Source organism: Sus scrofa, chromosome 1, assembly GCF_054392235.1.
Source record: "Sus scrofa isolate SSC_HxYL_T2T_F1_AM1 chromosome 1, Sscrofa_HxYL_maternal_Yorkshire_Landrace_v2.0, whole genome shotgun sequence".
Classification (NCBI taxonomy): domain Eukaryota; kingdom Metazoa; phylum Chordata; class Mammalia; order Artiodactyla; family Suidae; genus Sus; species Sus scrofa.
In genome coordinates this window covers 45,500,012-45,513,915 of record NC_139383.1, presented here as the reverse complement: position 1 = coordinate 45,513,915, position 13,904 = coordinate 45,500,012, and the positions used below count along the sequence as shown (strand labels likewise).

The window sequence follows — 13,904 nt, the reverse complement described above, 5'->3', positions numbered from 1 at the left end:
CCCAATATTGAAGGAATACATAATTCTTTTTTTTTTTTTTTTTTTTTTTGTCTTTTTGTCCTTTTAGGGCTACACCCATGGCATATGGAGGTTCCCAGGCTAGGGGTCTAATCAGAGCTGTAGTCACCGGCCTACACCAGAGCCACAGCAACCAACGCCAGATCTGAGTCGCACAGCTCCCGGCAATGCCGGATCCTGAACCCACTGAGGGAGGCTAGGGATGGAACCTGCAACCTCATGGTTCCTAGTCGGATTCATTTCCACTGCACCATGACGGGAACTCCAGAATACATAACTCTTGAAATTGAAAGTGCACTCAGAGTATTAAGAAGAATAAATAATAGCTAATCCATCCCTAGACTCACTAGCACAGTTAAAGAAAAGATCTTAAAGCTCAAAAAGAAAAAAGCAAAAAAAACACCTTTTAAACAGAACTGATGACTTCCACATCAGCAGTGAAATACTGGAAATAATTAGATATTATATTTAAAGTTCTAAACGGAAAAAAATCTAAAATTTTATATATTGTTAAACTATTATTCAAGAGTGATATGACTCTGAGTTTACTATCCACAAATTTTCATTACTTTGAACTATTTAAGGTGTATTTAGCAAGATAGACAGGCATAACTAGAAGGAAAGCATGGAATCCAAGAAAACCAAAAATTGTCAATGAAGTAGTTAAAATATGATCTTTTTTATAAAAACTGAATTTATCTTTTGAGGCAAAATTGAAAAATATTATGTGATCAATGTCCAAAATTTATAAAATGTAAATAAGCAAAATACACAAGGTGAAAAATTCTCATTCCCAGCATGCAAATGTAGCCATAGTTAATGTTAAAGTAATTCTAGTATTACCTTCATGCGTATTTTCATTAAGTTGATATATCACCCAAATTAATTGAAAATCTGGATAACATTCAATTATATAAAAGTTCTTACCAGTAAGATGCAATAAAGTCTGGAGTTTAGCTAATGGCAATGTACCAGTGTAGATTTCCTAGTTTTCACAAATGCATCATAGTAGTATACAAGGGTAGCTATAGAGAAAATTGGGTGAAAGATATTTGAGACCTCTCTGTATTATCTTTACAACCTTTCTACATGTGTAAAATTATTTCAAAATAAAGTATTTACTTAAAACTTCAAAAAGATAAAAATAAAAGTTCTTGATTGGTAATTAAATGCAATGTCCGTTGTTTACATTTTTACAACCCTCCCCCTGGTTTTGGATTCTCTGAACTTTAGAATATTCTAAAAATTTTAAACTAAATTGTCTTTTCCAAATCAGACTGTTTCTACCCAATTGTTTAGCAAGCATACCTAAAAACTATAAATCTAAAGAACAAGAATGTTGGAGTTACTGCAGTGGTGCAGTGGGTTAAGAATCTGACTGTAGCATTTCAGGCCATTGCCAAGGTATGGGTTTGATTCCCTGCCTCACGCGGCGGGTAAAAGGACCTGGTGTTGCCGCAGCTGGGGCTAGGATTCAATCCCTGGCTGAGGAACTTCCATATGCCATGGGTGCAATCATAAGTAATAAAGAACAAGAATGTTAAAGACACTGAAAAAATGTCTGTTTCATCAAATTTTTATATTTAAAATAATCCAACCTAAGTATTTGATTTTGAATTGTATTACAAGCAATATTAGTGAAAGCACACGAACATTTCAACTTGCTTTTATAATTTATTTTCATAAAAATCTCTTTGGAGATCCCTGTCTAGTCAGCAAACAATTGCTTTAACTCTGGATTGTAATATTAGCTTGGAATGATTTATGTACATTAAATAATTTTATTCTCCCTAACCCATTATGAAGTAAAAATGATTATCTCCCTTCTGTGGATAATAACACTTCAGAGAAGAAAGTTTAAGTGGTTTGCCCAAGTCACTCAATGGCTTATCTCAAAATATGAGTCTTTAAATCATTAGTCTCAGCCTCAGCAATTCTTGAGAGGAATAACGAATATGCACTTAGATTTTTTTCCTGAAATTATTTATGTGACCCAAAGTCTAATATGCTCATAGAGCTTTTTTTTTCTTTTTTTCTTTCTTTCTTTCTTTTTTTTTTTTTCGTCTGTAAACCAATGTGAGGCATTATAAAAATGAACCTGATAAGAATCTACACATGGGACAATCTCTGGTTGACTTAGAGTATCAATTTCCAAAACAGAAGTCCTCCTTCCTGTGCTGCTACAATCACTTCTAAACTGGCAAACGATAATCCTAATTTGCCTGCCACCTGCCAGTTAATTTGCAAAATACCCAGCCTATCAGATACAATAGGAGAAGTACGCCAATTTGGAGAAAGAATGCTTCCACTGCTGAGATTACCCTGCTATGTGATCTTTCCTGATTGAAGCATCAGCAAGTGTATTTAGCATTTGTGTGTGTGCCTTTTTCAGCCTCAGGTTCTAATTTTACATGGGAGATAGTACATGACAATTTTTTTAAAAATTCACCTATTATAGTCTTGTCGCATCCCAGTCTTTGTGTGTCTTACCTGAGCATCCCAGTCTTTGTGACAAAAATTTGGTAAATGATTTAACAAAGATTGTTTAATAAAATTGACTTTTTTTTCTTTTTTGTCTTTTTGCCTTTTCTAGGGCCACTCCTGCGGCATGTGGAGGTTCCCAGGCTAGGGGTCAAATCGGAGCTGTAGCTGCCGGCCTATACCACAGCCACAGCAATGTGGGATCCAAGCTGCGTCTGCAACCTACACCATAGCTCATGGCAACGCTGGATCCTTAACCCACTGAGCAAGGCCAGGGATCAAACCTGCAACCTCATGGTTCCTAGTCAGATTCATTAACCACTGAGCCATGACGGGAACTCCTAAAATTGACTTTTTATGTCCTAAGTAGAATTACCAACTGACCTTGGTTTGCCAGAAACTCCCCTGCTTTCAGCACTGAAAATCCCCTTCTCCTGGAATACCTCCCGGTCCTAAGCAAACTGAGGCAATTGGTCAAAATTGGGAACAAAAACTAGGTGTATTCATTGTCCAAAATTTAAAAAATACAAAGAAGCAAAAATGTGCATTAAAATTATTTATACTAACGAGTTCCCTGGTGGCCTAGCAGTTTAGGACCAGATGTTGTCACTGCTGTGGCTTGAGGCGCTGATGTGGCATGGGCATGGGTTTGATCCTTGGCCCAGAATTTCCACATGCCATGGGCATGGTGAAAAAAATATTATTTACAATTTCAGTATGCAAAGATAGACATTGTTAATATTAGTGAATGTATTTCTACTATCTCCGTGAATTAGATTCGTAACAGTGAAAGTTACTGTTATTACATATGGCAAGTGACAGGATACTATCATTTGAATTGTCTTTTAAAATTCTGTTTTACAGGTATGCCAGGTACATTAGTATGTACCTTTTCATCTGATAGCATCATTCCATAAACTCTGACAAATTTTCAATTGTGTATTGACCATTTCTGCTATTCATTCTACAAATCCCCTTAACCATCCACTCTGTTATCTCTAAGATTCAGTACCAGCTAGTACATTAGCAGCTTGCTTTCTGAGCTCTGATAACTGTATCACAGTGTAATCTCACGGCTCTTGGCTATGCAGCCATTCATTTCTTATTCCATTTCTATCTTACCCATAGGACAGGGAGGGGAAATTTCTACCTAGGGAGTTTAGCATCATTTAACATGGCTGTTACTTGTCCAACTATCTCCAACACAAGTGAGACCAAACGTCAACCACAGTTAGCACGTAAAAGTTATCAATATCTACTTATACACTTAAAGTTCTTTTTGTTTTGTGTGGGTTTAACTTTCTGAAAGCATTTCAAGTCCCCATTTAAAGACAGAAGGGAAAGAAAATAAAAGACAGTGTTAGAAAAGAAATATACCTTTGTCCATCCTAAAACGTTCAGACAAGTCTGAGACCATATTTTAGGATTACTGTGATCCAGACAGTACCCTTCTCTTTGAAGAAGTACTTATCATCTATGTGCAGAGTTACCCTGTTCTTGCCTATATCACATACAATAATGGCTTCTTGTGTTTTCTTTCTAGCTACACAATGCCTGTTGGCAGCCCTGGGGTTGCTTGTATGATTGAAATGGCTGCAGATGGAAAACCTCTAATACGCAAAGAAGACGTAGAGACACCTCAAGACCCCCAGGTAGGTATGCAAATATCCACGGTCAAACATTACTGACTGTGCCCTCAATATTTCCGAGTATTTATTTTTAAGTTTACTAAGCATTAATCGTATTTCTTTAGAGTAGAGACTCCTTGTAAAAGCTCTCAACAAAACACCAGAATATTCATCTTTGATACTTTAGGTGTAGTTAAATATATTTAATACTCCCTGTCACTATAAAACTTGTATTAAGTTTAACAAGAAATTGATTTTCCTCTCACACCTTGTATATAGTATGCTTGATTTAAAAAAAAAAAAAAAACAAAAACAAAAAAAAAAAACAGCTCAGGAATGGGGAAAGATTAACAAGATACAAAACAGTGCTTAAAAATGTACATTTTAATAGCCTATGGCAGTGCTTGTATTATGCTGTTTAAAATACATTTTTAACAGGAGACTGTGTAGAAAAAATAGAAGTAAAAGAAAATTTGTCCCTTCTCAGTTTTTCAGATTTACAGTAGCCAGGAAATTTTTAAGAAAAAAATTGAATGAAGCTAAATTGAAAGAAGAGAAGGTATCTCTCCCTCCAGAGACAAGGCAATTTGCTAAATTCTTTTAATTTTAATGTTGTGGTTGGTTACATGCTTCTTAGTGTGGCTTTCTAGCAATACATTTAAGATAAAGAATTTCTGGTTCATTTGATCATCATGGAGAGTTAATTTGTATAATTAGAGCTCCAAAGTGCTAATTTTGGTACACATTAAAGCTGGCAATGTGCAGTACCCTAATGAATTGGAAATTTCCTTTTTTTTCTATTTTTTCTATGTTGTCTCCCATTAAGTGCTTCCAGAAGAAGCACGTAGGAATGTCTAACATTTGCATAAGCACTTCGCATCTTACAAATTATGGCCAGGTACACTATATCATCTGATCTTCACAAGAACCCTCCAAAGTCAGAGTGATTATCCTTTTAGAAGGCTGGGGAAACAGAATAGCAGATTCCAAAATTTCATGATGAAGAAGAAAGAGACTTGAGCCCAGATTTTCTGATGCCAAACCTTTTTTTGTTCCCTTATAATACAGTTTGCAGCATGCTCTTCATTTACTGCTGCAACAGATTCAAATCTGTTGAGTAGATTGTCAGGGTAGGTACAAAGTTGATTTTCGTGTTTTAAAAAGTCAGGCTAGAGCCCAAGATGACCAAATATTGAGATTCATGATGTGGAAGATTCAAAGGGTGGGTAATACATGAAACACTCATGGTTTTGTGTAAATGCCAGTATAAAGCAGCCAGTGTGATTTTATCTTTATTAATTCCTTAGTCATTCACTTCTTATACTGAAAGCTCCAGATTTTCTTACGAGTGACATATAATAATGCTACTAACATAAACATTAATGAATCACATCTTTAATTCATAGAATTCAACAAGGGCTTAATAAGTGTCATTTTGTTGTTGAAAATGTGGAATATGTGTGACAAATAAGTCTCCTCACCCTTTAGGTTGATTGAATGAAGGTCCCATGTAATAGCCACCCTTACACAGGGGCCACGATTTATGAATTAAATCAAGAAAAATGTGAGTAGTTTTAGGGTGGTCAACAGAGAATGCACTCAGGCACTCCAAAGCTTGTTTACAACCCTGTCTCTTTAGGTTCATCCCAACTCTAATGCTCCTGAGTCTAAGGGGATTGCTGCTGCCTTGGAAGGCAAAGGCGGGTCAGCCCCAAAGCTCTGTCCCCCTGTGGCGATCTTCTCACAGATTTGACCCCAGTCCCTAACTTGTCCACAGTAGCCTCTGGCCAGCTTCTTATTGTTTTGTGAATTTCACCTTCTGCTACTCCTTTTTTCTATATTATTCCTGTGAGATGGTGGGAATTTGTGGAATAAGCACTGAGGACTTTGTGAGCTGAGCCACTTAAATTTGAGTCATAGACTTTGGCAAAAACCATTAAAAATAAGGTCTAGCCCTGCCTCTGCTCATTGTCATCTACTGGGATTATTGAGTATATATAAAGAATAATTATGTACAAAGTGATACTTTTCCACACATAAACCTATAGAGAAGCCAGACCAAAGCAAAGAGAATTAAATCTCAAAATAATATTATAGATTGAACTAAAAAAAAAAATACTAATTTGGAGAAAAAATTTTTGGTAATTTTGAAACTAAAGAGTCAAAATCTATTATGATTACCAATAATAGCTAACACATGTTCCAGACACAGTTCTGAGATGTTTTTATATTTTAACTCATTTAATCCATACCCCCCCAAAAATTCTATGAGTAAATACTATTATCTCCAAATAAATAGGAAGCAAATTAAGGCAAAGAGAGGTTAAGTTTCTCACCCAAGGGCACACAGCTATTTTGGGATTCAGATCCAGACACTTACATTTAAAGAACCCATGCTTTTAACCAACATTATGCTGCCTCTCAACATTAGAAATGGTGTTTTCCCTTAATCATTCTATTCCAACTATTAATTCTTTCATGTAATTTCACACCTATTGTGTGCTATTATTTTCTTTTTATGGTGAGAAAACCCATATCCTATGAGATCTATCCTCTTAACAAATTTTTAAGTATACTGTAGAATACTATTACCTATAGGCACATCATTGTACAACAGATTTCTAGAGTTTTTCCATCTTGCAGAACTGAAACTCTATACCCATTGAAACAGCAACTCCCGGAGTTCCCGTTGTGGCTCAGTGGTTAACGAATCCAACTAGGAACCATGAAGTTGCGGGTTCAATCCCTGGCCTTGCTCAGTGGGTTAAGGATCCAGTGTTGCCGTGAGCTGTGGTGTAGGTCACAGACGCGGCTTGGATCTCACGTTGTTGTGGCTCTGGCGTAGGCCGGCAGCTACAGCTCTGGTTAGACCCCTAGCCTGGGAACCTTCATATGCCGAGGAAGCAGCCCTAGAAAAGGCAAACGACAAAACAAAAACAACAAACAAACAAACAAACAAACAAAGCCCAGAAACTCCCCATTTTCCTCTCCATCCAGCCCATGGCAACATCATTCTTCTTTCTGCTTCTGTGAGTATGACTGTACTAGATACCTCATATAAGAGGAATACTTGTCCTTCTGCAACTGGCTTGTTTCACTCAGCATAATGTCCTCAAGTTTATTCCATGTTGTAGCATATGATAAACTTCCTTCTTTAATAGGGCTAAGTAATATTATACTGCATGTATATACCGTATTTTTTTGTGTGTGTCCTTTTTATTTTTGTAGGGCTGTACCTGAAGCACATGAAGGTTCCCAGTCTAGGGGTCGAATCAGAGCCATAGCTGCCGCAGCCACAGTAATGCGGAATCTAAGCCTCGTCTGCAACCTACACCACAGCTCACGGCAATGCCGGATCGTTAACCCACTGAGCAAGGGCAGGGACCGAACCGGCAACCTCATGGTTCCTAGTCGGATTCGTTAACCACTGCGCCACGACGGGAACTCCTCTACCGTATTTTCTTTGTCCAGTCATCCACTGATGGACATTTAGATTGTTTCCACCTCTTGGCTATTGTGAATAATGTACCAATGAACATTAAAGTGCAAATATTTCTTCAAGATCCTATCTTCAATTCTTTTGGATAAATATGCATCACATGATAGTTCTATTTTTAATTTTTTGAAGAACCTTCATACCGTTGTTCATAGCAGCTGGCTGCCCTGTTCACATTCCCACCAACAGTGCACAAGGATTCCCACTTATTCACAGTTTTGTCAACACTTTCTACTTTATTTTTTTATGTATAATGACTACCCTAACAAATGTGAGGTGGTATCTCATTTCAATTTTGATTTGCATTCCCATGATGTTAAGAATCTTTCATGTAACTTTTACAAATGCCATTTATATATATTCTTCAGAGAAATCTCAATTCAAGTCCTTTGCCAGGCTTTACTTGGTTTTTTCTATTGAATCGTAGCACATATATTTTGGGTATTAACTTCATCAGAAATATGCTTTGCAAATACATCTTCCCAATCTGTAAGTTGCTATTTTATTTCACTGTTTCCTTTGCTACACAGAAACTTCTTAGTTTGGTGTATCCCCACTTGTCTATTTTTGCTTTTGTTGTTTGTTTTTGGTGTCATATTTAAGAAGTTATTGCCAAAACTAATGTTATAAAACTTTTCTTCTACAAGTTGTATAGTTGCAAGTCTTATGTTTAAGTCTTTAATAAATTTTTAGTTGATTTTTGTGTATAGTGTGAGGTCCAACTTCATTCTTTTGTACCTGGATTCCAGTTTTCCCAAAAACATTTCTTAAAGAGACTATCCTTTCCCCATTGTGTAGTTGGGCCACCCTTGTCAAGGCTCATTGATCACATTTATATGATTTTATCGATGAGTTATTCTGTTCCATATCTATTCTATAGCTGATCCCTGTCTGGCTACATGCCAGCGCCATACCGTTTTGATTATTGTAGCTTTGTAATATGCTTTAAAGTCAGGAAATGAATGTCTCCAGTTTTGTTTTTCTTTGTCAATATTTTTTGGCTATCTTAGGTCCTTTGTGGTTCCATATAAACTTGAGGATTATTTTATCTATTGCTTCAAAACAACCCATTGGGATTTTGATAGAGATTACATTAAATTTGTAGATTGCTTTAGGCAGTATTGGAATACTTCATTTTATTTATTTATTGATTGATTGATTGATTTAGTCTTTTCTCTTTTTAGGGCTGCACCCACAGCACATGGAGGTTCCCAGGCTAGGGGTCTAGTCAGAGTTATAGCTGCCAGCCTAAGCCAGAGCCACAGCAATGCCAGATCTGAGCCATGTCTGCAACCTACACCAGAGCTCATGGCAACGCTGGATCCTTAATCCACTGAGAGAGGCCAGGGATCAAACCCACAACCTCACAGTTCCTAGTTGGATTCGTTTCTACTGAGCCATAGCAGGAACTCCAGGAATACTTCATTTTATTGCACTTTTTTTATTATGCTTTGAAGATTCTTTTTTTTTTTTTTTTAACCAACTGAAGGTTTGTGGGAACCCAGAATTGAGCAAGTCTACTAGTGCCATTTTTCCAACAGCATTTGCTCACTTCATGTCTCTGTGTCATATTTTATTGACTCTTGCAATATTGCCAGCTTTTTCATTATTGTTATATTAGTTATGGTGATCTATGATCAGTGATCTTTTATGTTACTAATTGTGTATTCAGGCCACTCAAGATGGCTGTTCAATTTCTCTCTGGACATCCCCTGCTTTATCTGCACCCATTGATATGACTGACCTTCCTGCATACTTGCCCCTGGCCTCAGCTAGTGATGGTTCTTATCAAAGAGATGGTGAGGAGCGTGCCCTTTGCTGTTTTCCCTGATAACTAATGAGCCTATCTGCCATCAATTCCCCTATAATTGGCAACCTCCCCTGCTCCATTAGAGCAAAGCCTGCTGCCATATCCTCCCCACCATTGGCTGCACACAGAGGGGTGTCACTCTAAAACCTTGCTTCAGACCTGTAAGATTCCCCCATCCATTAAATCACTGATGTCTCCTTCGCTGATTCCAGGCTCTTTCTTTGGTCTTAAAGCTGGGCCAATGCAACCCAATGCTGTTGCAAAAGATTACAAGTAACTGAAGTCTCAGATTATGCTCAGCATTTTTTTTTAGCAATAATATATTTTTTAGTTAAGGTATGTGCTTTTTTAAGAATTTAATAGACTATAGTAAAGTGCAAACATAACTTTTATATGCATTGAGAAACCAAAAAAATTCATGTAACTCATTTTGTTGCAATATTTGCTCTATTGTGGTGGTCTGGAACCAAACCCACAAGATCTCCAAGGTATGTCTGTACAAACTTTTGACAATATTAAGACTTCTAGTGCCCTAGGATGAACACAGGATGTCTTTCATGTATTTACATCTTTTTAAAATTTCTTTCAGTAATGTTTTATAGTTAGTTTTTAGTGTGCAAATCATTCATCTCCTTGGTCAAGTTTATTCCTAAGTATTTTACTCTTTTTGATTCTAAGAATGGAATTATTTCCATAATTTGTTTCCCAGATTGTCCATTGTTAGTATATAGAAACACAACTGATTTTTGATATTGATTTTGTATCCTGCAAATTTGCTGAATTCATTTGTTAGTCCTAATCTGTGTGTGTGTGTGTGTGGAACTTTTAGGCTTTTTATTTGATACATGTCATCTATAAACACAGACTTCTTCCATTCCAAATTGGATGCCTTTTTTTTTTTTCTTTTCTTTGCCTAAGTGTTCTGCTGGAACTCCAGTCTTTTTTTAAATTAGTTTAACTAAAAGTTTGTCAACTTCGTCGATCTTTTCAGAAAACCAACTCAGTTTTGTTGATTTTTTCTATTGTTTTTCTAGTTTCTTATTTATTTTTGTTCCAGTTATTAAATAATTTCCTTCTTTTTGCTAATATTGGCCTTTATTCTTTTTTGTCTAGCTCCAGAAAGTATAAAGTTGGGTTGATTTGAGATATTTCTTTTTTTTTTTTTTTTTAGTGAAAGTGTTTACTGCTATAAATTTCCCTCAATACTGTTTTTGCTACATCCCAAAAGTTTTGGTATGTGGTTTTACATTTGTCTCAAGATATTTTCCAAATTCTCTTTTGATTTCTTCTTGATCCATTGATTAAGAGCACAATGTTTAATTTGCACATATTTGTGAATTTTTCATTTTTTTCTTCTGTTATTAATGTCTAGTTTTATTCCATTGTGGGTAGAAAAGACACTTGGTATGATTTCAGTCTTCTTAAATTTGTTAAGATTAGTTTTGTGACCTAACATGCAATCTATCCTGGATAAGGCTAGACGTGTGCTTAAAAAAATGTGTATTTAGATGCTGTCAGATGGAGTGTTCTATGCCTGTTAGGTCTATTGGTTCTATAGTGTTTTTCAAGTCCTCTGTTTCCTTATTATTTTCTAAGTAGATATTCTATCCATTATTGAAAGCGAGATATTAAAATCTCATATTAGTATTGTTTCATATATTTTAGTTTCCTGAGGTCAGTTGCCTATATTTATAATTGTTGTATCTTTCTGGCCAGTTGATTCTATTATCATTATATAATGTTATTCTTTGTCTCTTGTGACATAGGTGGCTGAAGTCTATTTTGTCTTTTATATTTGTAGCAATTCCTACAATTTTTTGGTTACTACTTGCATGAAATATCTTTTTTCATCCTTTCACTTTCAGGCAATGTGTCCTTAAATCAAAAGTGAGTCTCTTAGAACATAATTGGATGTTCTTTTTTAAATTTTGTTTTAATCCATGTGGTCACTTTATGTCTTTTGATGGGGCGTTTACTCCATTTACATTTAAAGTACTTACTGATAAATAAGTACTTACTATTTCCATTTCATTCATTGTTTTCTGCCTGTCTTGTAGCTTTTTTCTCCCTCTTTTCCTCTTGATCTCTTCCTTTGTGTTTTATTGATTTTTTTTTTTTAGTGACATACTTTGATTCCTTTCTTATTTTCTTTTTCATATTTTCTATGGGCATTATCTTTATCATTATCATAAGTTATCATAGAACATCTTATAGTTATAACAATCTATTCTAAGCTGATAGCAACCTAACTTTAATTGCATACAAAAACTCTAATCTTTTACATCTCCTTGCCTTCATACTTTATGTAACTGATGTCATAGTTATACATATACATATATCCATATACATATAGATAGTATGTACACACTTTATATAGTGTTTTTAGACTTTTTCTTTCAGCCTAAGTACCAGAATTAAAAGCAATTTATGCACCACTATGACAGTATTACATTACTGCATTGTCTATATAGCTTCCTTTACCAGTGAGCTTTATATTTTTATATGCTTTCATGTTTCTGTCTAGCATCCTTTCATTTCAACTTAAAGGACTTTCTTTGTCATTTCTTATAAGGTAGGTCTAGTAGTAATAAGCCTACTCAGCCTTTTTTTTATTTAAGAAATTATCTCTTCATTTTTAAAGGACAGTTTTACAGGATACAGTATGCATGTTTGGCTGGATATAGTATTCGTGTTTGGCAGATTTTTATTTTATTTTTAGCACTTGAACATATGATCTGGTCTGCAAGGTTTTTGATAAGAAATCCACTGAGAGTCTTATGGGGCTCCTTTGTATGTGACAACTCATTTTTTTCTTTCTATTTTCAAAATTCTTTATTTATTCTGACTTTTGATAAATTGATTATAATGTGCCTTGGTAGTTCTTTCTTGGTAGTCCTTTGGGCTTCTTTCTTGGTAGTCCTTTGGGCTTTTTGAATCTGGATGTATATTTTCTCCACCAAATTTGGGGATTTGGGCCATTATATCTCCTTTTTTTTTTTTTTTTTTTTTTTGCTTTTTGCTTTTTAGGGCCACATGCATGGCATATGGATGTTCCTAGGCTAGGAGTCAAATCAGAGCTGAAGCTGCTGGCCTACATCACAGCCACAGCAACACAGGATCTGAGCTGCATCTGCAGCCTACACCACAGCTCACAGCAATGCTGGATCCTTACTAGTCAGGTTTGTTACCACTGAGCCATGATGGGAACTCCCCCTTTTTTTTTTTTTTTTTTTTTGTAAGTCATCATATTCTTGAATGAAGATAAGTACATTCCAATAGTTAATCTTAAGTGGAAAGTACATCTACAGTTACCCTCTCATTAACATAATAGTGATTTAACTTCAGAAAGATTTGAGGCTGTAAAACAGAACTATACTTTGAATCAGATATCACTACAGAAACATGTGTAGTACTCCAATATCTAAATTCAAAGTAAAACAGAAAAAGGACATAAAGTAGCTTATTTGCCTGTACAACATCCCAGTCACCAGTTTTTAGAAATTCATCCTCTCCTGCCTATCTTCATATTTTTACTCCTACTACAAAAGAGAAACTATATTCCTCCTATAAAGATAAACTCTGAGAGGAAAGGAAATGTTCATTTCATTTCTGTCAGATGTGGAGCCTTTTTCCTTCAGTCACCATTCATATTTTTCATTATCTTTATAATCCCTCCTTGATTGTCCATGTCTGTTCTCTGTGGTTTTATCTTGTAAGATCATATCTTGATGTCAGACTCTATTCTCCATAGTCTGATTCACAAGGAGTTATTAGAAAAGACGTTTTTAAAGCCCTGTCTCCTTAGGAATGATTATACACACAAAAGGCAGTTCTTGGATAATTGAGAGTCTGGGGATGGAGGAAGTCAACCATTCTAATGGTTATCTATGTGCACTCAATGGCAGCTGCTCTTTTAGACATTTCAGGATTCAAACTAAGCTTAGGCTTCAGATCAGAAAAATTACAGCCATTTACTTCCTTTGTTTGGGTGTTACTAATGAACTAATAAATCATAGATACCTCTGTAGACTTTGCCTCAGACCTGCCTTCAGCTGACATGAAGGGAAAATCTTTTTCCACTCTCTATTAGTTTTGTGCTAAAACAGCACACTTGTCAAAGCCATGAGAGGTTTGGTTGTTCCAGATGTGTGATCAATAAGCAAAAATGTCAGAGGTCCTCAGTGAAAGAAAGGTCATGTTCCTGGATTTACTAAGTCTCTAAGTTCATGATAGATCCCAGATTGCATTAGTGGTGAATCACTTATCTTAGCTGATAAAAGAGCTGTTCAAATAGTTTGTTGGAGTAATTAACCTAAATATGAGAAAGGATGTGAAAACAAAGAGATGTACTCCAATCTGCACAAGGACTCTATCAATACACCTTGAAACCTCCATCCCACTAAACCCAAAGGTAGTAGCTATCCCCTGGACAATTGTATATCTGAATCCTATATGAAGTTCCTAGAGAAGA

The 13,904-nt window shown here is 35.7% G+C and overlaps 1 protein-coding gene across 1 annotated transcript in view; it reads left to right on the top strand.

The window, feature by feature from the left end:
* Nucleotides 1-13,904, top strand: part of EYS (EGF-like photoreceptor maintenance factor) — a 1,392,725-nt gene that overhangs the window by 1,187,181 nt on the left and 191,640 nt on the right. The window contains exon 32 of the mRNA XM_084958241.1: nucleotides 4,043-4,151. Within this exon, the coding sequence (XP_084814367.1) occupies nucleotides 4,043-4,151 (109 nt within the window). The remainder of the gene's footprint in view (nucleotides 1-4,042; nucleotides 4,152-13,904) is intronic.